General features: G+C 39.6%; 1 protein-coding gene across 1 annotated transcript in view; it reads right to left on the bottom strand.

Annotated features, from left to right (window-relative positions):
• Positions 1-23,390, bottom strand: part of LOC115815902 (adhesion G protein-coupled receptor E3-like) — a 37,848-nt gene that overhangs the window by 12,875 nt on the left and 1,583 nt on the right. Inside the window, exons 2-12 of the mRNA XM_030778870.1 lie at positions 15,356-15,420; positions 11,551-11,734; positions 10,918-11,031; positions 10,562-10,743; positions 10,098-10,262; positions 8,335-8,543; positions 7,867-8,097; positions 7,550-7,616; positions 7,279-7,370; positions 6,957-7,169; positions 1,838-1,920 (exon numbers count right to left, since the gene is read on the bottom strand). Coding sequence (XP_030634730.1) covers positions 1,838-1,920; positions 6,957-7,169; positions 7,279-7,370; positions 7,550-7,616; positions 7,867-8,097; positions 8,335-8,543; positions 10,098-10,262; positions 10,562-10,743; positions 10,918-11,031; positions 11,551-11,734; positions 15,356-15,420 — 1,605 coding nt within the window. The remainder of the gene's footprint in view (positions 1-1,837; positions 1,921-6,956; positions 7,170-7,278; positions 7,371-7,549; positions 7,617-7,866; positions 8,098-8,334; positions 8,544-10,097; positions 10,263-10,561; positions 10,744-10,917; positions 11,032-11,550; positions 11,735-15,355; positions 15,421-23,390) is intronic.

The following is a 23,390-nucleotide window of genomic DNA, read 5'->3' on the forward strand; positions in this document are numbered from 1 at the left end:
AAGATGGTTTGATAATTATAGAACAAATAAAATTTTGCCTCAGGTTTGTATGAGTGTCTCTTCCTCTATCTCTCTCTCCTCTCCACATTTAGAATAACATCTTCACTGTCTGTGGATTAAAAAGGTGTTGAACTTTGTTCACCAGGTTTGTCATTCTCAGTCTAAACGTGACAGCCAAACAGAAAAAAGAAAACTTAACATATCTACTTAAGACACACACACACACACTCATGCTTCACAGTGGCTCAGTGGTTAGCACTGGTGTTTCACAGCAAGAAGGCCCTGGGTCCCAGGCCCTTTCTGTGGGGAGTTTGCATGTTAGGAATAGTATCAGTATTCCAGTCGGTGACCTTGACCAAGGCCCTGGCAAAAAAGACCTGCAGTTGGTCCCCATAGCTTATAGTGTGTGTCTCATTGCTCTAGTGTGTGTGTGTGTGCTTACTGGTGTTAGGATGGGTTAAATGCAAAGGCTGCGTTTCACTGCTCACTGCTCAGTGTGTGTGTGACGAATAAAGTATTTGTTCCTCTACACGCACACACATAGACACACACACACACACACACACACACACACACACACAGCTGTTTGCAGAGTCCTATAGAGAAATAAACACTGGGGTATGATAGAGTGTGAAGACATGTGAGATCTCTGATCCACAGGCAAGTGTCCACAAGTGTCACACTTAAAACAGTTTCTTTTTTTCTTGAGCAAATGCTAGACTGAACTGCACTCTGACCCACAGTGGTTTACCTGCATTCTTCTGTGTTTCTGCTTGTCTCAGGCCTCTTTTTAAAACTTTATCAGTCAAATATTTATAAAACCCACAGACAGACGTAAAGGGTGAACAACAGCATTGATTTATGAATAAAAATAACAGATGAAGTATGGAGATACAAATTCACGTAAGTTAAAGCCATGAAAGTCGAGGTTTGACTGTAGTCTGTCAGCATTTAGTCAGACATGGTAAACTCAATGAGGCTCGTGAAAACATTACAGCTAGTTTGATAATTGTACGATGAAGAGAATTTTGACTCAGGTTTGTATTAGTGTCTCTTTCTTTCCGCATTCAGAATAACATCTTCAGTGTTTGTGGTTTTCAATGGTGTTGAACCTTTTTCACTTTGTTTGTCCTTCTCAGTCTAGAGAAGAGAACTACACAGAAAAACAGAGCTTAATACATCTACTTAAGACATGCAATCACACACACTACACACACACATGCACACACATGGGCATGCACTCACATACGCATATGCATATGCACACACACACACACTTCTTCTACGCATACACACAAACAGTCTTATAGAGAAATACACACTGGGGTATGATAGAGTGTGAAGACATGTGAGATCTCTGATCCACAGGCCAGTACTCATTTCACACTCACAACAGTTTGTTTTTTCTCCTTTAGTAAACGTTAGACTAAACTGCACCCCAACCCACAGCGGTTTACCTGCATTCTTCTGTGCTTCTGCTTGTCTCAGGCCTCTTTTTAAAACTTTTCATCAGTTAAATATTTATGAAACCCACAGACAGACGTAAAGGGTGAACAACAGCATTGATTTATGAATAAAAATAACAGATGAAATATGGAGATACAAGGTTTCCACCTGACAGTGACGATATGTTTATGATAGAATGGATTAATAATATATACATTTTATGCATTTATGACTTACTAAACTTTTTTTTAGCTTGGTTTACATTTTCTAGTCTATGCACTGTCTGCAATTTTCCGTAGTAGGCCGCAAAACTCAAAAAAAAAAAAAAAGTTCCCATTTAATTATTATTGGCAAACTCGCAAATAATCAAATCCACGAAAGTTAAACCCACGAGAGTCGAGGTTCGACTGTCGTTTGTCAGACACGGTAAACTTGATGAGGCTCATGAAAACATTCTCGTAGCATTCAAACCGCCTTTTCACACAGATGAGATCAGATCAGAGATAGTTCACTCAAAATGAGCTCCACCTAGGAAGAACTAACAGCTTAACTGGTAGTGCTTGACTTGCTAAGAAGGGTCAGGACTGAGTGAATGAGTAAATCCAAACACTCACCATCTGCTCGGACCAAGGTGAGTCTCATATGAAAAGAAGAAGGATTAGTGCTCCAAGGCCCTGGCAGAAAAGACCAGGAGTTAGTCCTCATAGCGTAGCTTATGGTGTGTGTCTCACTGCTCTAGTGTGTGTGCTCACTGATGTTAGGATGGGTTAAATGCAGAGGCTGTATTTCACTGCTCACTGCTCAGTGTGTGTGTGACGAATAAAGTACTTCTACACACACACACACACCCTTCAGAGTCCTATAGAGAAACAAACATCGGTTTGTCTCCGATCCACAGTGTCACACTTAAAGCTGTTTTTTTTTTCTTTTAGCACTCAAACTGCATTTTCTCACAGATCAGATCAGAGACAGTTGCTGAGATGGGTCAGGACTGAGTGAACGAGGAAATACAAACACTCAGCATCTGCTAGGACCAAGGTGAGTCTCATATGAAAAAGAAATTTCTGGCATGTAGGCTAAAAGGTGATTTTTTTTTTCCTTTCTTTCTTTCGTTCACTATGACTACTGAACAACTTCTCTATAAAGACCTAGGAACATAAAATCAGGGTGAAAAATTGAATCACACAGATGTGAGCTTTTCTCTTATGCTGATCATTTTAGATGATAAAGATCTGAGGTCTGAGACAACACATTTCTTTGAACATTTTAGTTGTGATCATGAATAAAATATATTGTTTCTTTAAGGGTTTTGGCACAACATGCAGTTTCTCAGCATTAAGTCAGACACACTAAACTCCCATTTGAAATGGTGTTCAACTTTGTTCACTTTGTTTGTGCCTCTCGTCCTGAAAGTGACATCCACACAGTAAAAAAGAGAGTGTAAACCATACACTCTCTATCTCTCACACACACCCTTCAGCTGTTATAGAGGAATAAAACATTTCACCCTCATTGCTGCATTTTTGTGTATGCGTATATTTGTCAGTTCAAACTGTCTTTTCTCACAGATCTGTGGCAGTTTTGTCAAAATGAACTCCACCCAGTAACATCGAACAGTTTGATTGGATTTCATCATCCACTCAGTCCTGACGCAGCTTAACAAGTCCAGCACTTCCAAACACTCAACATCTGATAGGATAAGACAGTCTTAACACAGGTCTAATATGTAAAAAAAATTTCTGGCATGAAGTCTAACAGGTGACTGATGGCCAGAGTTTCAAAAGCTACATCTGAGCATCTGATAATACAGTCAATGAACCTGTCTTCTGAAATGTTTCGAGAGCGAGATAGATAGATAGAGAGAGAGAGAGAGAGAGAGAGAGAGGGAGAGAGAGAGAGAGAGAGAGAGAGAGAAAGGTTTTTCCATTGTTCATTTAGGGTCAGTCATGCAGAGGAGATCATACTGTAATGTTCACAGACAGGAGAAGTGTGTATACTGACTCTAATTTTCACTGCAATCTTAACCATTACCTTAGTCCCATCACTGCCCCTAGTGGTAGAGCATATTAATTGCTGCTCTGAGAGAGGAAGATGTGTTTCCAGTGATCCCTAAAGTCAACGTGTTCCCCTAGTGGTCAAAGAAGGAATCTACTGGATTATATTGGAAGATGAAGAACCTTGGGAAGCAGCTTCAATTCAAACTGAAGAGATACTCCTTCAAAATCTAAATCATAGAGAACTAACAGTAGTCTGGGTTATGAAAGTACATGCATAATAAAAACATAATCCAAAAAAAAACCCCAAAAAACTCAGCTCATTTTCCTCACACACACCAACCTGTCTTTCACAACAGGACATCCCTTAAATTATATGCCCTATTAGTTTAATTGGACAGCATAGTACACTGGAACCACTGGCGTCATTTATGCTGGGGACGCTGGGGACATGTCCCCACCCCTTTTTGAAAGCCTTTGGTTAGTTAGACTCTCTGTACAGGTCCAGAGAGGGGTTTAGGTACTTACAGAAACACAAGATTAATACTGCTAAAGGTCAGAGTCATGACTTCACAATAAGACAAAGAGACACAAGGGTATATATACACAGAGATCAGTACTGCTACGTAACAAAAGACAGGTGCAACTGATGATTAAATGGCTGAACCAGAGAAAGAGAATGTTTAATGACCAGCAGAGGGCAGAAGTGAGCTCTGAGGACAGAGGACAGTCTTAGCATGAATAATACTATTTGTTTTATTGTTCTCCAGATGATGGAAACAGTTGAAATTAAGATGAGAAACATAACCTAGTCTTTAAGAGAGTATGTTTATGTACTGGAAGAAATGTCTCTGACAAGACACAGTCTTATATATATGATAAAAAGCATGTTCTCTATGTTCTTTCCTCAGCTTACTGTTTTTCATATTTTTCTCCAATGCTTAGGTTCAGTTTGATCAACTTCATAATGGGGGGCGGGGGGGATAAAACAGACAGTCATTCAGTCATTTAATGTTAAGGAATCTAAGCTTAATCTGATTGTAGAATTGTAGAATTCCCTCGTAGAACTCAAAGCTATGGATACACTTCACATTTTTAAAATGAACTCATTTTAACACATTCATTAATACATTTAACAGTGCTTTTACGTAGGCATTGTAAATCGCTCTTTTTTTGCATTTTAATGGTTTCTTAACCCCCTGTTCTTCCATGCCTTTATTTCGTCATGTCCTCTTTATGTTTTATTAGTATTTAATATGTAAAGAGAGACACGGGGACTGAACTCTCCCCTCCCTACTAATCCATTTTATCTGAGTCAACACTAGAGACAGCATCAGTGCTGTAAATACTACTGTCAGGATTCATACACATTTTTACCAATACATTTCCATGAGGTAAAATTTCATGACCTTACATTCTCTGAAATGTCTGTGTATACATGAAAAATAAGAATAAAAATCCATGTCCAAATTTATCACAGTATATTTTAACTAAAATTAATGACAAGCTATGCGGTTTGAAGCCAGACATGATTAAATCGCCATTTTCCTGGCATTGCGCAAATTTACATTTTGTTAAAGTACAAGCTGCAACTCACGTCGGAGTCTGATGTTGCTCCACGCAGAGAACAACATAAAGTAACATGACGTGACTGATCTGCCAGAATATTAAAGTACCATTTAACCAATATAGATTTTTCTCAGTCCACCTTAACTGAACCACAGGGTGGTGCTGAAAAAGTCGAGGCTTGGTTCACTGAATTGGCATTCGATTGGGAAATTAAGCATTCTATGATTAGGTGTGCTCGGTTGGAGTTTTAAGGTTATTGCTACTGCAAGACAAAGCGGCCAACTTTTAATATCATTTAACGAACAATTTTGCCAGTAAACACACTGTACTTTTTGAATTTCAGTAACGAAAGCCTCGTGTTGCTCTCTATGAAGGCATCCTAAATTCGCGGATAAAATAGGAATAACGTTCTTTCGTGATTCTCAGTCCTGGACAAAAAATGTCCAAAAAATCCCTGGTTGGAAAGCATTTTAAGCTTACTGAAAATGATTTTTAAAAAAATAGCAAAGTGCCAGATATGCGAGATAAAACTCGTGTACCATCGCTCAACAACAAATCTGGGAAACCATCTGAAATGTTAATTTCTGAATTCGTAAAATGGCTCTCTTAATAATTAAGGTGTACAATATTGTTAGTTACGCCTAAGTTTAGCTTAACCTTAGGCCTCCTCAGCTATGGAAGGTATGCCAACCGTGGACACCACAAAGACAGCAAATTCAGGATCAAGTGATGTAAATAATGTCTAGTAAAGAGTGTCAAACTTTTAAAAATAAAAAATGTGACTTGCAGTTCCCTCATATTAATCATCTCTTTTTTCATATTATTGAGTAGAAAGTAGAGTATTCCAAAACAGGCCAAAACGATCACGTCAGAGACTTTTGAAGCTTCGTTCGAAAAAGGTTGCCTAAAATTCGATTAGCATTCGACACAGCCCTACTGAACCAGATATGCTCTGTTAAACAGGTATCTGTGGAGCAAATTCACATGACTTTTCCAAAACTTTCTGGGTTTATTTATTTTTCCAAAACTTCTCCAGGCCTGGAAATTGCTATTTTCTAATTCCATGACTTTTCCAGGCTTTTCATGACCATACGAACCCTGCACTGTGTCCTCATGTTCTTAAGAACACATATATATAATGGACACTCAAACAATAAAAAAATTGAATTAGGGGCTAAAAGACAAAACTAAGGACTAAACCGCTTGTAGATTCTTCTCCTCTCCTCTGCTCCCCTATCCCTGCTAATCCTTTTTATTCAAGTTGACACATACAGCATCGGTGCTGTAAATGGTACTCTGGACAGTCCTCATGTTCTGCAGAACACACACACACACACACACACACACACACACACACAAAAGTCAAATTAATGGTCACAGAGTCAGGGGAAAACCGTTATTTTATATACACTTTCATTTTTAATCGTAACCTAAACACTGATAACAGGTGTTAAACGGACCCTTTGGAGATATCCAACCAGCATAATTGTTTCCAACAGTTCATTACATATCTTAATGCGTTTATATGCTGTACAGTGAATTGGTGGAGTAAAAGCAACCTCAGAAACTCAAGACTTCCCTAAGTCTTTTATTTTAATTCCATTTCCAAGTCATGTCCTAAGCCAAGACACACTACATCTCACTCATGTCAGAAATATAACACTTGAATCTGACTGGTGTCAGCTATAGGAATCCGACTGATGCACTGATGGCTAAAAGCATCTGCTAAATGCTAAATTGCAAATTGTAATGTCACTCACCTCTGTCATCTGCTCATTTGACAATGCATAGATGTCATGGTGAGGGCAAAGGGTGTACCACAACTTTTTGTACTGCTTTCTGACCTGAAGACAAACGTAAAAAGACAGGGGTGGGACTGTGTGTGTGTGGGGGGTGTTGATATCATGACCAGAGTTCACTGATGCAGGTCGAAGTACATATGGAAACATATGCATGCTAAAAAAATTCAAAGATTTTTGAAACTGTTTCTGTTTTACCTCTTTATTGAGGACACAGTGGACCAGGAAGATGAAGGTGCCCTGCTGGGACGTGAGGAGTAGGAAGATGATCTCTGCCCCCTCACTGATGTTTGTGGAGAACCCCATTATCCAGGGGCAACCCAGTATAAAAAACTGGGCCAGTGCTTTGAACACCATAGTCCTAAAGAGTGTCAATTTATTTGCAGGTGCATTAATGACATTAGTAATGGAGTGGTAGAAAAATGTAGATGTTTATGTGAAGGCGTGTGTTGTGGGTCTTTCTGTGTTACCTGCTGGTTTTGATCTGTGAGACATCACCGCTCAGGTGCATCAGTGTACACTGAAGAGTGATGATGATGGTGATGAAGAGGATCAAATTCACCTGGACAGGTGAGAGCAAATTATAGCTTCAACTGCTGATTCTACAACTAGTTTAAGTACATTAGTTAAAACCTGTTCAGGACCTAGGGAACTCCCATCACCTTCTGTATTAGTATATTCACAGTATAAGAGGCAAGTCTATCTGACCAACACAGAATAGGATCACTAAAGGATACACACTGCAAGAATGAAGCAAACAGGACCCAAGAAACTCCAGACAAAGCTCGTCCCCAACTTAATCCAGCACCTTCATAGAAGAGAAGAGAATCCATCACAAATCATACTTTATAAACCATTACACCAAATGGTTTGTTATTGTTTAATACTGATCAACACAGCACTTCAAATGGAATGTATCATCCTGTCAGTCACACTTTGATTTCTACATCCTCAGTAATGTGCAATTACTATCATATTCTTGTTCACTGACAAACTTGAAAATCATTTGAAGAATTTAATCGATGGTGGATAAAATACAATGCTCTGTCCGGACTCACGTCTCACTGTCATAACCGTCACGCTGAACAGCCACAGATATACCAACCACAAGAGTGGGGACCACATAACCAATCACAAGCTGGTATTTCCACTGAAGCACCTCCCTCCGCCTGGATTTGATCTTTGATAGGTTCATCACCGAGATGAAGAGTGTTATGGCCTCAAGGAACATCCACATAAATGCAGAGAGAAAAAGGAAGTGCAATATTCCCACAAACACAGCACATGCTCTCTGAGCAGAAGGCGAGATGTTAGAGAAAGAAATATGTTAGTTGTCACCATTACTATCATCATCATCATCATCATCATCATCATCATCATCATCATCATCTTCATCATCCCTATAAACATCAGCAGCATCCTTGTGATTTTGATAAAGTAATTTAATATCAACCTATTTTTCATGTATACCACTGTTACCATTTCATTAATATAAGTGAACTGATGATGGGTGATATGCCATTAACAACACCTTGTAATTGCTGTGAGCCAGAAAACGTTGAGTAAGCAGGAAGAGGAGTTGTGCTAGCAGCAGACAGATGCAGAGGTTCAGTCGAAGTACGCTGCTCACTCTCGAGTTCTTACGAAACAGGATGAAGGTCAGAACAGCCAAGGACAGCAATGTCAGCCCTACTGCAAAAGCAATGGTGTTCAGCAGCTCCAAGCGATGACTCCACTGAAAAAAGACAAGTGGTTGAGGTTGAACAGGATCAAATGACTTTTTGCTTCCAGAACAATCTCAACTCTTCAGACCTTTGATCCTACAAGTTGCTCGAAAGGTTTCAATGGAATAATGGCCCATGCTGCTGTAATGGACTCCACATTCACACTGAAAAAGGTCTAAAGAAAAGTGAACTCTCTGCCTATCCAACACATCCAAGTGGTAAAGGATAAACTGTGACTATGAAACATGCACTGGGCCTGTTCTAATATTCTGGTAAGCTGTGGCATTTAAGTGTACAAGAATCTATTTCAAAATGTGGCATTTAAGTGTACCAGCATCTATTTCAAAATGACCTCACAGATCTAATGAAATCATTCCCCTCACTATTAAACCACAACAACCAGACTTTGATACTAGACAGGACGTGACCATGGTTTGTTGCAAGACTGAACTATTTCTGGCATTCAACTTTAAACTCTGAAGTTTGAAGAGCTACTTTTATCCCCAGAACTGCTGCTCAGAGGGTGTTTTTTGACACACATTTCTATATAAATCCCGTCCACTGTTGTACAGGGATAACATTTCAGTGAGGAATTATAAATAAAGGGAATCATAGATATATTTTTAGATTCTAGCAGGGCTAGCTGGCACGCTTGCTGAATAAAAAAAAATCCATGTGACAACATGCGCTGGTGGTTAACTGATGAGAGAAGCTGAAACCTGAGGTGGAGTGGTTGGTAAACTAGGCTGGCTATAACCATATCACAGAAGAAGTCTAAAGCATTAAGTCTAAAGCGGCATTACGAACTTTTGAAGGACAGTCCTAACAGTGTTAAATGCTAATTTTGTATGCAAGAATGTTGAAAAATGCTGTAAATTTATTTTAAACTGTTTCATTTGTTTATTCATTTTTGGCTACACATTGTTCTTAATGCTTAAAGTGGAAATGAAAAAAAAATAGGCTACAAGACCTGAATTTAAACAGTCTCATTATTCCAACAAATCCACATGGTAGCCCGATATTATATGTCGGCAATTAAAATAGGCGTCTAATCTTTTATTGATTTTTAAATGCTCAAAAATTTGTTCCCATGATTTTGTTGCCTTTGAGCATGTTAATGTGGCTGAAATCATCACTGGGACTCATGCCAATGGATTTTCTGATTGTCAGATAACCTATATTGACAAAATTCTGAGTCGGGTATGGCCCTAATGAAAACCATTAAAAATCATCATAATATGTTGATCTATCATTCCTTATGAAATATCTCACAAGCTATAATATGACTTTGGAAACATGACCTTGTTGGTCACTTTTACGAATAAGAAATTCATGAAATCATGCTGAAAGTAAAAATGAGATGGGGAAAATAGCGGCCACTAATGGACAGACCGTGACATCACAACTACGTCATGACACTTTCTCACATCAAAATGCTGTGGTAAAACTTCACTGCACACATTATTGATGACATGAAGTAACATGTATATTTAATTGCCATTACTTTCTCATTCTGTAATATGTTTTACTTTTATCTACATGATAAAGTACCTGCATTCCCTTACCTCAGGTAATTTTTCAGTTTGCATGAGGAGAGCAAAGGTAGACAAGTGTGTGCAGGAACAGATTGTATCATTGGAATTTTCCTCACTGATTCTCACACAGCCATTTGTGCTCCATTCAGTTTTGTCCCAGTAGACACAGTAAAGGGTTCCTGCAGGATCCATGTCCTGGTCAGTGGAGGTGGAACATGTGTAAACTTGTAAAAGTGTAAAATCCAATAAAGTGAAATGAATGCTTTTGTGTTTCTGCCTTACTACACAGGTGCCTCCCTCTCACATGTCTAAATGTACATTCACATGTATAGAACATGTTTTTTTTTTTTAATGATTTGTAAGTATGCTTATTGTGGCATGTGTTATTACTGCTGATGCATAATAATTTCTCATTTATCATACATAATGCTGTTATCATGTAACGATCCATCTGTTTCCTTCCATATATCCATTTAAGGAGTCAAAATGCTTACTATGATGTGTTTCAGGGTGAAGTTAACTGGATTGGTAAGCGTTTTGTTGGTGGTTTTGGGCAGGAAGGCTGAGACTACTGTGGACATCATAGTGTTGACTGTGTCTTTCTTTGAGGGGAAGAAGGTGGGCTTCAGTATTTCTAACATGTTGTCGTACGTCATGAAGGCCGCAGATGCATGTCCTGAGTTTCAGATAAACAACGTTTTAAATCCAAACTACCAAAAAATGATCACCACAGTACCTTCTGTTACTCAGTGTTTAATGTTGAGTTCTTAACATTTACTTAAACTTTACAAACACACATCCAACCATCGTAATTTCTGCATAACATGGACTGTTCAGATTTTGAACTTACCCTTGTTGTTCTTTGCAATACTGATGATGTCGATATCCATGAGAGCGGCAGTATTACTGAGCCGAAGGATGTTCCTTACAGTGGCGTTTGGTCCGACAGTGTAGACTTTCACTTCTGACAGACAATATGAATTAAAACAGACAATTCCACATCACATCAATCAGAAGACAAGAAGGGTATGCACATATACACATATATGCACATGTAATGTTCTTCTCTCCATGAAGTGTATCATTGTTCCTGTTAAAACACATCTGCAGACATTTGAGTCCATTGCTTGTGTTCCTAACTGAACAGGAAGTATTGAGCTACAGATACACAGTTAGGCTTTTGTTGTCTTGCACCCTTTAGGTAGACTGGTCTAAAACAGGGGTATATAAATCCAGAGCTGGAGGACCAAAGTGCTTCTCGTTTTTGTGGATGTAGTTCTCAGACAATCCAAGACGAGAGCAGTTGGACTTTGACCCACAGAGACAGGAAGTGAGCACACCTGGACTACAGTAGCACTCCTGTCAGAAGTGAACACTGATCTGTTTTGAATGTATTTGATATGGAGGTGCCCATCCATGCATAGGTAAACATATCTGATAGAGAGGACTGTGTGTATGATGTCAGGGTAAAGACATTATGTACCAGTGGTGTTGGAGGTAAAGTTGAGGAGTTCTTCTGTGTCTGTTGCTTTCACCAGTGAAGAGACCAGTGTCTCAGAATTGTTCAGAAATGTGCTTGCCTGTGATGCCAGATTTACTGATTCACTGGATTTATCAGATTTTCTCTCCAGTGTATTTAACTCCTCATCCAGTTGTGCTGTTATCCTCTGTAAAAAAAAAAAAAAGGAGGGAAAATTATGAACAATTAACAGATAATATGAATTGCTGCCCTCTGAAACATGAATATTGAATCTAAAATTTGTAATGAAACCTTTCTACACTGTCATTGTTTTTATAGTATTTCCTGCAAGTGGGACTTTATTATCATTTTAATTGAACTGCAATTACCAATGAAGGGGAAACGGCAGAGAGTGTAGTATATTACATGAGTACTTTAAGACATCCATGTGAGTAGACAGAACAAAATGGGAAAGCACTTCAAGTTGTTTGCAGTATGCACATGTACGTAGTATTTCCATGTTCCATGTATTTGGTCGATAAATAAAGCGTATGGTGAATAGTGGGCTCCGTGCCTTATTTGCCGGCATCAGTCTGTATTCGTAGATCAAAGCAGTCTACGTTCCACAGCTGTTGCATATGACATACCCAGCATTTGACTCATCACGGCTAAGTATTTTACTAAATCACTCGCACACGTAACCTTTTCTGCCCTTCCATTTTTAAATTTTTCTCGGATCTTTTTTTGCCTCCATTGCTGCTTAAGGCAAATGGACACTGCAACTGGCAGAATGAGACTCTACTTTGCTGATTTGTGTATGAGGAAAAATGAAGCTTAAAATATGGAATTGCACACCATGATCATTGCTGGAACTTTCCTGCATTTCAACATAATATAAAATTCCTATATCCAAGTGTGTCACTACATTATAAATCTGTTCAATATAACTGCATTCATCCTGCCAAGTTATTTCAAAAGAGGAAATTATAAACATTGCATCAAAGTCAAAAAAGTTAGTGTTATGACAGAACATTGGTCACTGGTCTGAAATCTGTGATAATCATCAGTTACTCTCATGTATACCTTCCACGCCTTTTGCAAGTCAATGTTTCCTGTTAGAATGAAAGAGAGAGAGAGAGAGAGAGAGAAATATTAGTGAAAGAAGGAAAGTATAAGCACATTTTAAATGGAGTTTGTTTAATCTACTGACTCAAAGAAGTATAACGATAAAATATGTATAATGTGTTTCATAGTCTCCAAGAGAGGGCATAGCTTCTCAGCACATATAACGACTCCTAAACCTTATACTGACTTAAACTCTGTACATTCCTAAGTGTGGCTGTATCTGTTTTATCAGTTGCTGTTTATTTCAACATATGACGAATGTTCATCCCACAGAGGTGCTTTCAGACTGTGAAACTATGATAGGTCAAACTGATAGGTCAAACTATGACAGGCTGGGTCTTTACTGGCAAAGTCCTGTAAAGCCCCAGCATTGTAAACCACATCTCAAAACCATGAACCTCAAGGGGGAGTGGCTAATTAAGCCTTCCAGAAGCAGGTTGATTTCAAGGACACAACACCTTCTACTGTTTCCTCTAGCAAGGCCTGCTTCTGAAAACACTGAGCACATGAGGACTGAATCGAGGAGGTCATTTCGAAGTGATCCTGGCCGAGACAGAGCAACAGGCTCTGCAGCAGGCCTAAGAAAACAAGTCGCCCAAGCCAAGTCATTTCTAACCAGGGACAATGTACAAAAAACAAAGTGATAGGAGAGGAACCACAGTAGCCAGCCGGAGATGACCTGCCGTGTTGTCAGAGGAACTATCCTCATAGTCTGCTGCCACACTGAAACCAGGCCAACTACATGCCTGTGTATTACATGCCAGCACCACACTATAGCTGCACAGGAAAAGGGTATAAGTGGTGGTGATGGAGTAGTGCTCTTCTTACTCACTTGTGCAATCTGTCTCAGCAGGCTGCATTCTTACCAAAACAGACTTGGTGGTTTCAGGATCTGCAGAAAAATGGAAGAAGGTGTTTGGAGTGATGATGATAACAGACACAACAAAAGCAGCCCCTCCCCCGACTCACTTCACAGCTGAAGCACTGATCCTCACCTCTTAGGCAGTGCCAAATGGACATAAGAATGAAAGACTGTGGACTATTGCATAGACTATTCCAATTAGAATACCATTATATTTCAAAAAAGGGCATTTTATGTCGTTTTATGATGACCGTCACCAGAGAGAGTCACCCATCACGCAGATAAGAGGGATATTAAGCCTCCTAAGCCTCCATTAGGCAGAGGGCTCAGGGAAACTTCTGCTGAAGCTTTAGACCAGCCCATCGCTGGAAGACCTTGTGTGAGGCAAGGCCATGACATAAATACATTGTAGACACAAGGTTTGACATTCAAAGTTCATTTCACGCTTGTTCAAAGGCCAAACAGCTAAGCTAAGAAGATCCTTTACTTATTCTGAAGAATGTTTCAGACCACCAAAGGTGTACGTCTTTGATGTAGAAGGTGACAGTGTTAACCAAGAGCATAGTGACTGTATGGGTGAGGCGTAAGCCTCCCACTTAGGCTGTTTAGGGGGATGATTATTATTCAGCATTGCTGGGCAGGCCTGTTTGAGACGAACCAGCTTGTTAACTTATACCTATTCTCCCAGTCTGAGAAGCAGCATGATGCCAGCTTTTGCCAAATGATGACCGAGAGGGCAGCTGGACTTGCTTTGGAGATCATTGAAGATGTTTCACCTCTCACCTACATGCTGTCCTTTCATCCCTTCCTAGGAGATGTAACAATCATTCGCACTTGGCCGAGTGTGACGCCAGTGACTCTATCTACTGTCGTTACAACTACCAGGAGAACTAACAAACCAAGTGACATGAATGGCCTTGATAATGAGCCCACAGCGGTTAAATACATGAGATTCCACACCAGTCAGTCAGAGCTGAAGAAGCCTCTTGGATGAAAGGTGAAAGGTCTTTAGGTATCTACAAATCAAGTCCAGTTGACCTCAACTTAACCCCTTCTTGGATAACCATGACCTGGATTACTGAGAATCTTCACGGACATTTGTCTGTGATTGTTTAAGCCCATGAGTGATGTCACAGTAAATATGTTTCATGAAATAAATTTCTACTCACATATGGCAGTGAGAGTGACAGCAGGAGAGGGAAGATTCTCATGACCTTGTACAGCACACATATAACTGCCTCTATCCTCAGAGCTGACTGACTGGAAAGAGAGTTCATTGTTCTTCATGTTTTTCCTTGTTAAAACATGTCCATTTTTATACCAGATGAAGGTTGGTGTGTTACTCAGACAACAGGTGGTTCTACATTTCAGAGTGACTGTATCACCCTCCTTCACTCTCTCTGGAGTCACCACGTGTAGGTCTGAAAACAGGAGAGAACAGAGAAGATCTCAGATTCAATTATATCATAATAATGAGAGATGTTTGGTGCTCATTTAAATACATACTGTATTAATAATGATAATAACAATAATGATAAAGTTTCATGTATCTATAGATGTTGTGAAAATACCTGTAACTGAGAGTTGGACTCCAAGTGAACCAGTCCATTTCCCCTCTGTTTTATCTGTTTCAAATCTGAATAGATACATAACTGCATCTGTCTCTCTCACATCACTCAGTTTCATGCTACAATCTGACTGTTTATCTCCAAGGTAATGAAACCTGCCTTTATAATCTGGCTCTTCAGACAATTCAGGGCGTTTACCATTTTTATTTTTTGTCCAATAAACTGTTTCAACTCTATGACCGCTGGGATATGTGTAGGAGCAGGACATGGTTACTGATGAACCCTTCAGGGCACAGATACTATCAGGATATTCCACACCCCAGTTCTGACCATAAATACCTGAAACACATAAAACACACATCATCATTATACATGATGTCTAATGATACATTGGTAGGCGATCATTTGTGTCTAAACAAATGTTGTGTGAGCAAAGTATCTGGAAAAAGGGAGCCTTATTGTAAAGTCTAAAATACTGATTCTTTAGACTGTATATTAATGATTTTCCACAACAGTGCCATGGGATACAGTTACAAATGTATGAAGTTAACCGCTGCTATGGAAAGGATTGCTGAATGGCTTGATCAATCCTGTTTAAGCTTGAACATTATTAAGACAAAAGGTATGATTTTCTCCAAAACCAACGTACAACCTCCTAATGTTGACATCTTCATTAAGGATGAAAAGATTGATATAGTTACTGAACTTAAATGTCTTGGCGTAATATTGAATCCACATCTTAATTTAAAAAAAAAACATGTCAAGAAAATGATAAAAACTATTAAATACAACTAGGCAGAGAAACTCTCTCTCTCTCTCTGTGGATGCAGCCAAGATATTTATGCATGCCATGATCCTTTCTCTCACTCACTATCTAAGCCGCTTATCCTAACTAGGGTCGCGGGGGTTGCTGGAGCCTATCCCAGCGGTCACAGGGCGAAAGGCGGGGAAACACCCTGGACAGGTCGCCAGTCCATCGCAGGGCAGACACACAGACAATCACACTCACACTCATACCTAGGGACAATTTAGTGTCTCCAATTCACCTAACCTGCATGTCTTTGGACTGTGGGAGGAAACCGGAGCTCCCGGAGGAAACCCACGCAGACACGGGGAGAACATGCAAACTCCACACAGAAAGGACTCTGGCCGCCCGGCCGGGAATCGAACCCGAGACCTTCTTGCTGTGAGGCGACAGCGCTATCCACTGCGCCACCGTGCCGCCCATGATCCTTTCTCACATGTCTTATTGTATTACATGTTGCTCTGTAAGCGCTGTATGGTTTTGACCTCTGCCTGGTATATTTGACGTTACTCTTGCCCCTTGGATGTGGGATTCTCTGCTTGCCTGTATCCTGCTTTTAGATTTTTGCCCGTCTCTGGATCTGATCTCTGCCTGCTGTTTGGACTGTTTGCCTGTTTCTGATTGCTCTCCTGGTTATGAACTCTGCCTGTTGTAGGGGTCGTCAGGCCCGTAGAACATATTACGCATAATTCCCTGCTTGACTGCGTGGGTAATCTGTACCCATCTTCTCAGATTTCACTGTAACGGTATTGGATACAGCAATGGAGCCAGCTACCATATACAGTGTTGACGCAATTTTCGCCATAAAACCGCGGAAAATTCCAAACTCTTTCTCTTTCCAGCTCCGCAATTCTGCAACCCCCTAGCAGCGGCTCGCTCTAGCAGCGGCTCGCTAGCAGCGGGTGTCTCTTTTTCTCTGCCGAAGAAAAGGACAAAGTAACAACGAAGCATTTGTACAACCAAAGTTTAATTTACTTTCTCTGAATTTACTTTCAGTTGCAACTTTAACTTCTACCGGCTAGTTACACTGTAACGCACACAGTATTCGACGGAAGAAAAGGCGACCGGAGCCCTTTTTATTTCTTTAAACGTCGACGAACTAAATCAAGAACCCTTAAAGATCGTCGGACGAGTAACGGAGCCCCGAAGATCTTCAAGTGACAAGGAAAGGAGCTTCTCCCTGGACCTGCGAACTGCACTGCTCATCAGGCCACCAAAGATGCACCTTCGGTCGCCACGCAATGAGCTATTCAAAGTAAGGCTGGTATCTGGGCACACTTTAGTATTAAGATTATATGCGGTTAACGTGAAGAAAGTGTTATCATATGAATTCTTTATGGTTTTAATGTACACACTGTATTTCATGTACGCTGCGGTTTTTAGCCGTTTATTATTTTCTTATGAAGGATTGATCTGGCATGCGTTCTCTCTCTAACTCCCTTTTCCTGATTGCACACCTCCAACATTGGGATTACTACATCCACATACCACGCATACCTCTTGCCTGTGCACATGCGCACAGCCTCTCTCCAAAGAACTCCTCCCTCTCTCTTCAGCGCGCAGCTGGGCACACACCTACATGCACGCACGCTCTCTCTCTCTCTCTCTCTCTCTCTCTCTCTCACACACACACACACACGCTCACTCATCTCTGGTCTAACACTCATTCAGTCCTACACTGAATACCTGCACATAGACTCATCACCATTTTGTTACCATTTACCCTTTGATCATTCTATTTGCTGCTGATTCTTGATTGTACCATATCAGTATTAGTTTGCCAAGTAGTGTTGATTAGGTTAATAAATAGTATCTTTGAAATAAACTGTTGTCCTGTCTGTTTCTGCCGCAGTATTCACCGAATGCCAACCTCTGCCATCAAAGCACTCCCAGTTACCTTCACCAACCTGGTTGTTCATGAGTGTTATGGTTTAGTAGTGTAATTGTAATACATTAGTACTGCAATACTCTCTAAGACTGTAGCACAGTGTTACAGCTAGCTTATCCCATTAATCTTAGTTGTTTAATTTATAAAATATTGAACACCCAAATTAATGGTTAATAAATTTTATGAGACTGATTTATTAATTCTATCACACCTACATCTTTTGGTGTCCCTGTGTTAGGACTGCAATTATACCTATACTGTGTTTTGGATTTCGACTTCTGCCTCCTGATTTTTGACTGTTGGCTAATAAACCTGATTTTGCTGGATCTGTCCTTGACTGTGCCCTGACATTACCAGATGACAAAGTGTTGTAGTTCTATCAAAAGCTTTAAAGTCATATTGAAAAATCTGTTAAAAGCCTCTCAACCTTGCAGTCACTGACTGTATTTTCTATGTGTTTTGCTTGACTTTGTATTATTTTCATTTTGCCTAGTACTCAACTACCTTTGCTTTTAAGTTGTTTAACATACTCATGGTCCTGACAAGGTGTGTGTGTGATACATCATTGTTTGCGGTTTGTATTTTGTGCTTTAGTTTGCTTAATGTTGCTCTGTTACCAAGTGGAAGTTTTAATTGTGACCTGCCAGGATATTGCCGATGAAAATTAGCCTTAGGCTAACTCTGGTACTATGCACCAAATGGTAACATTTATGGTTAATGTTGTACATGGTCCCTTACAAATAAAAGAGAATAAAAAATGAATAAATAAATAAACAATTGAAAAAAAAATACATTGAATAACCATTCACACATGTCATGAAGAAACGAGACACAGTTCTCATCTAATCACCTTTCTCTTCACATGTTGATGTAAAATGTCTGACGCAGTGTAGTAGACTAAACAGAGGAAGACTAAACTCACCAGAGAGGAGACAACAGACGACAACAGGAACAGTCCTCATTCTGACCAGTCAAACCAGTTACAGCCAGTCACACCAACTTCAGACAGTAGCACAGATCCTGTTTTTTAGCGACCCTGTTTCCTCTCAGCAGAGTGGCACACAACTGAGTGAGAAACATCAGTTCTATCACAGATATATCACATCACAACACGTTCTTCTATCTCATTAACTCCACCCCCAACCACAAACACACACACACACACACACACACACATAAACATACACACACTTGTTGTGCATGTGTGTGAGAGAACAATTCAAATGAACATAAAAAGTCCACATTTTGACAAACTAACAGATGCTACCTCTAGTCTGGCCCAGTCAGATACTGTAACAGTTGGTGGATTCTAATGTTCTAAGCTTATTCTATTACCTTCCAGTTGGAGTAGCAGCAGGTTCTTCCAGAACCATCTAACTGGGCTTTGAGCTGAAGCCTGGGGGATTTCCTTGGCCTCTTCAACAAAAGATTTGCTGTAGCACTAACGATTCTCAATTCTTTGAGTGTATGATTTGAGATGGCTGCATGCCCACAAGAATGGTAAAGGGAGAGTCTTAGATCAGACCAGCGTAAACAGCATTAAGAATGTTATGGTGTCTGGGGTTGGAGATGCCAATCAGCCACCAACTGTCACAGTTTGTTTCTTTCCGGGGCGTGAAACTGCGGACATACGGTTTGAACTTTTGACACGAACCCAGAAAAGATCTTTGGTTAATGCTACGAAGGTTAACACTCAAAGCACAGAAGTTACACTCTTAACAGATATATATGTAGATAGAGCAGTAGGGCTTTATCTCAAACACAGGTTGTCATGGTTACTGACCTTTATTTATTTATTTATTTTTTTTTTTTTAACATGCCTCAGGCATTTGAGCATCCAACACAGACTTGAACCTCTATGCTGTTAGTACTTACCAGACAAAATAGAAAACTGCTGTGCAAAAGCATGAACATGTTAACAAACGCTCCCAGTGGAGGACAGACTGATTGTTACCTCAGGTTATACCAGGTTTGTAATTATTGTAATTGATTATAGATGACAAAGCTGTTATTAAAATATTAATTAATTAGCTGTTTAACATCTGTCAATATTTCTTAAAAACTGCCTGCATGCCATCTATGGTGGTACCTTTGGTATCGATGCCCGATATTGATACCCAATATCAATATACTTACCATGTCAATAGCTGTCTGTGACTGATGTGAGTTCAGTCAGCCAGAGTTTCCACTATTTAGACCATATGCTAGTTTGGTTGGAGTTTTCAGATCAACCAAAAATGAACTAGAGTCAGTCATTTGTATGTAATGAGAGATAGAGAGGAGTGCACTCAGTCACAGGATGAGGAAGTCCTGTCTCTCTCTCTCTCTCTCTCTCTCTCTCTCTCTCTCTCTCTCTCTCTCTCTCTCTCTCTCTCGCTTTTGATAAGGAGCGATCGATAAAATTTGAACTTGTGAATTCAAAGGTTATTCTAAGTAATGTGTGAGCAACGTGGCACCGTTGCTATGGTAACACTCCATTCTTTCACACTTCTCTCATTGCGAGGTGTCCTGTCACTTCCTGTTTCTTGCTTCAAAAACAGAAACTCTGCCATAAAAAAAGGTTAATAAAGTTCATCATTCAAATTTTAATTACTGTCTTTATGATTTATGTTTCTGAAAAGCAAAAAAGAAGAAAAAAAAAAAAAGGGGGCCAATCTGTCACTCCCTGTGGCGCCATTAACAGGCCAAATTTCAGAGTGCATTTTTGCTTATGACTTTTGAACCATTTGTCCTAGAGTTGTGATCTGTATGTCCCCTGAATCCCCAGGTCACGATGAACTGAACAGAATCATCCACTGTATGGAATTTTTCGAAAAAACCTACTTTTGCAAACTTGTCTTAGACCGGTGAATAAATAACCATCAAATTTGGCATGAATCATCAAGAGACGGTTCTGACAGTGGGTGTCAATGTGTCTGTTCACCCTCTGTTGTACTGGTGTCTTCTTCAGAGATTGTTTTGATTAACTGTTTACCTGCTGGGCCTGTTCTTCATAATTGTATAGCAGTTGTAAACTTGCTTTTACCCCTAAGTGTTAATCTTAAGCATCAGAAACGTTTCTAAAACAACCTTTTGTATATCAGTTCTTAATGAAATGACATTGAAGACATTGTATTGGAAATGAAATTGAGAACTGAGAGAGGTGAACTAGTGCCCTCTAAAGGATTCAACAAAGAACTGCAACAGTTTCTCAAGTAAATTCGATTATTGGTGTTTTGTCCATGGTGTATGTGAACACATGTTAATGTTCAATTCCAGTTCCATGAGAACAGGTTGGAAATGTCACTACACTCCAGAGCTGTCAATCTACTGAATTTAGAGACACCACTTCAAAGCATGTAACCATTACAGGACTGAAGATGGTTCCTGTCAGTACTCCTGTCAGGACTTTGTCTTTTGGCCGCCCTGCTGGCCATTCTGGGTATTGTGTTGCCATGTGCCTTTGTTTGTGTCTAGTATTGCCATGTGCTTCTGTTTGTTCCTGTGTTCTCCTGTCCCTGCCCCTCACCTGATTTCTATCATTGCCTCATTTACTTCCACCAATCACCTGTCCTTCAAGACAATTGTTCTGTGTAATTAAGCCCTGTGCTGGCGTCTGTTCTTTGACAGATTGTGACCGTTTTCTGTCTGTGCCTGCCTGTGAAAGTTTGCCCTCTGTGATTTTGTATGTTTGACCGTGTTTACCTGGACCTGTTTTTGCTTAACGTTTTGGATTTGGTTGCCCCGTGGATCTCTGGCTTTGACCTTGTTTGTACCCTGTTTTTGACCAATCTCTTGCCTAACGATTTGGATTTGTTTGCTTTCTGGATTAGAGCAGAGATATTGTCTCAATACTGCTGAGCTCTGGAGATTTAGTAGCCATAGTAACGCAAGAATTATCCACAGTGACGGACTGAAATGACATGTTTATTGAACATTAACAATGATCCACTTCCAGGTACATCAGGAGAATGAATAGATTCATTTTCCTGAACATATACAACATTAAAATCATATCAGTATTAGGCAACATCAAACTGTGATAAAAACATAACAACATAAAACACATCTGAAATCAATGTCACCAAAGGACAATAACAGAAAAGCATTTTAAACCTTTGATTATCAGGAATTTACATTCATTTCATGATTTCAAACGAGAACTCAAAATGGCAGATTTCAGCAAAAATGACACTGTGTAGAATATAGAAGAAGTATTTTTAATTATATCAATCTACAGAGAGGCAATAGTTCAAATTATAACTTTACACTGGTCTCAGCATTGCATTAAAAACATTATACTTAACATTTAAACAATGAATGCATAAGTAAAATTTTAAAATATGTAAATGTAAATGACAACTGTCCCAAAATGCTCAACCCAAAAGACAGCCCAGAAACAACATTGTGGAGAAAATAAAGAAACAAAATAAAGAGGAAACCTCCAAACTACACTGTCATTGAATGTCATCTGCCTGTGTTGTTTTCATGACATTGTCACCATGTCTACATGTTAGCATATATATCATCGTAACAGATGTTAGAGACAGAGCATGATGACTCAGTTTTTGAAAAAGAAATGTTGGCATACAGTTCATCATCCTGATTGGCTGGGTCATCCTGAGTGTTTGGGTCATGTGATTTGGTGCCATCACTGAAGCCGCTTGGTGGGACATTATTATACAAAATGTCCTGTAAGACACATTAGTAAAGCAATTGAAAAAAAGATGTTTTTATACAGCATAAACTTACATAACTGTTCATTCTAGAGTATTTAAATGATGACTTGACAATTTCTGTTAAAAAAATAAATTCTGGGTAAACAAAACAAAACAAAACAAAAAAACAACAACAACAGACATAAACAAATAAATCACTTCTCAGTGTTACTCTTTTGGTGCAGTTTTAACAAACTCGCTATTACATCACAAACTCCAACACAAACTTAACATCAGAGGAGCAATCAAACACCACTGAGCACATGCTCCAGCTCCTGTCTTAATTCATTACCAACATTAACAGCAATTTCCTGCATGACTTGGGTTTCATATCAGTTTATGAAGTGGCAGTAATTCATCACACAGACATAAAATGTTCCTCCCTTGTCCTTTGCTCAGTGGCCCATTGTAAAGCTCCTTAACCAAACAGGAGAGATCTTGACTTTCTGGGCCTGTGCTGATGCAGGGGTTGATCAGGGACAACTACGGGATAATCATCCCTAGTGTTTTCACCACAGTTCCTCCAGTAGAGGGGTGGAGTGGAGGAATGTGTAGATGGTTTGACACAGGAGGCTGTGGCTTTGTCATGGACAAAAAGATGAAAAAAAAAAACCCTGATACAGTAGCATGGAAGTACATGATCCCTGTTCACCAAACCTTATACCCTAAAACAAAATGGAAAATCTTTGTCTTTTCTCTCAACTTACTGTAAGAAGAGTAAACAAACAATGTTCAACACATGCTCCCAGCGTTCTGCCGGACTTAGTTAATAACACAACCTAAAAACATCAGTGTGCATAAGCACTGACTTTCTGATTATTATTTTTATTGAATGTATCATTAAATTTTCATATTCTCATTTCTGCTGAAAAGCTTAAGTGTGACTCATTCACTCGCCAAACCAAATCAGAATAGCATG

The sequence above is a fragment of the Chanos chanos genome, chromosome 7 (assembly GCF_902362185.1).
Source record: "Chanos chanos chromosome 7, fChaCha1.1, whole genome shotgun sequence".
Classification (NCBI taxonomy): Eukaryota; Metazoa; Chordata; class Actinopteri; order Gonorynchiformes; family Chanidae; genus Chanos; species Chanos chanos.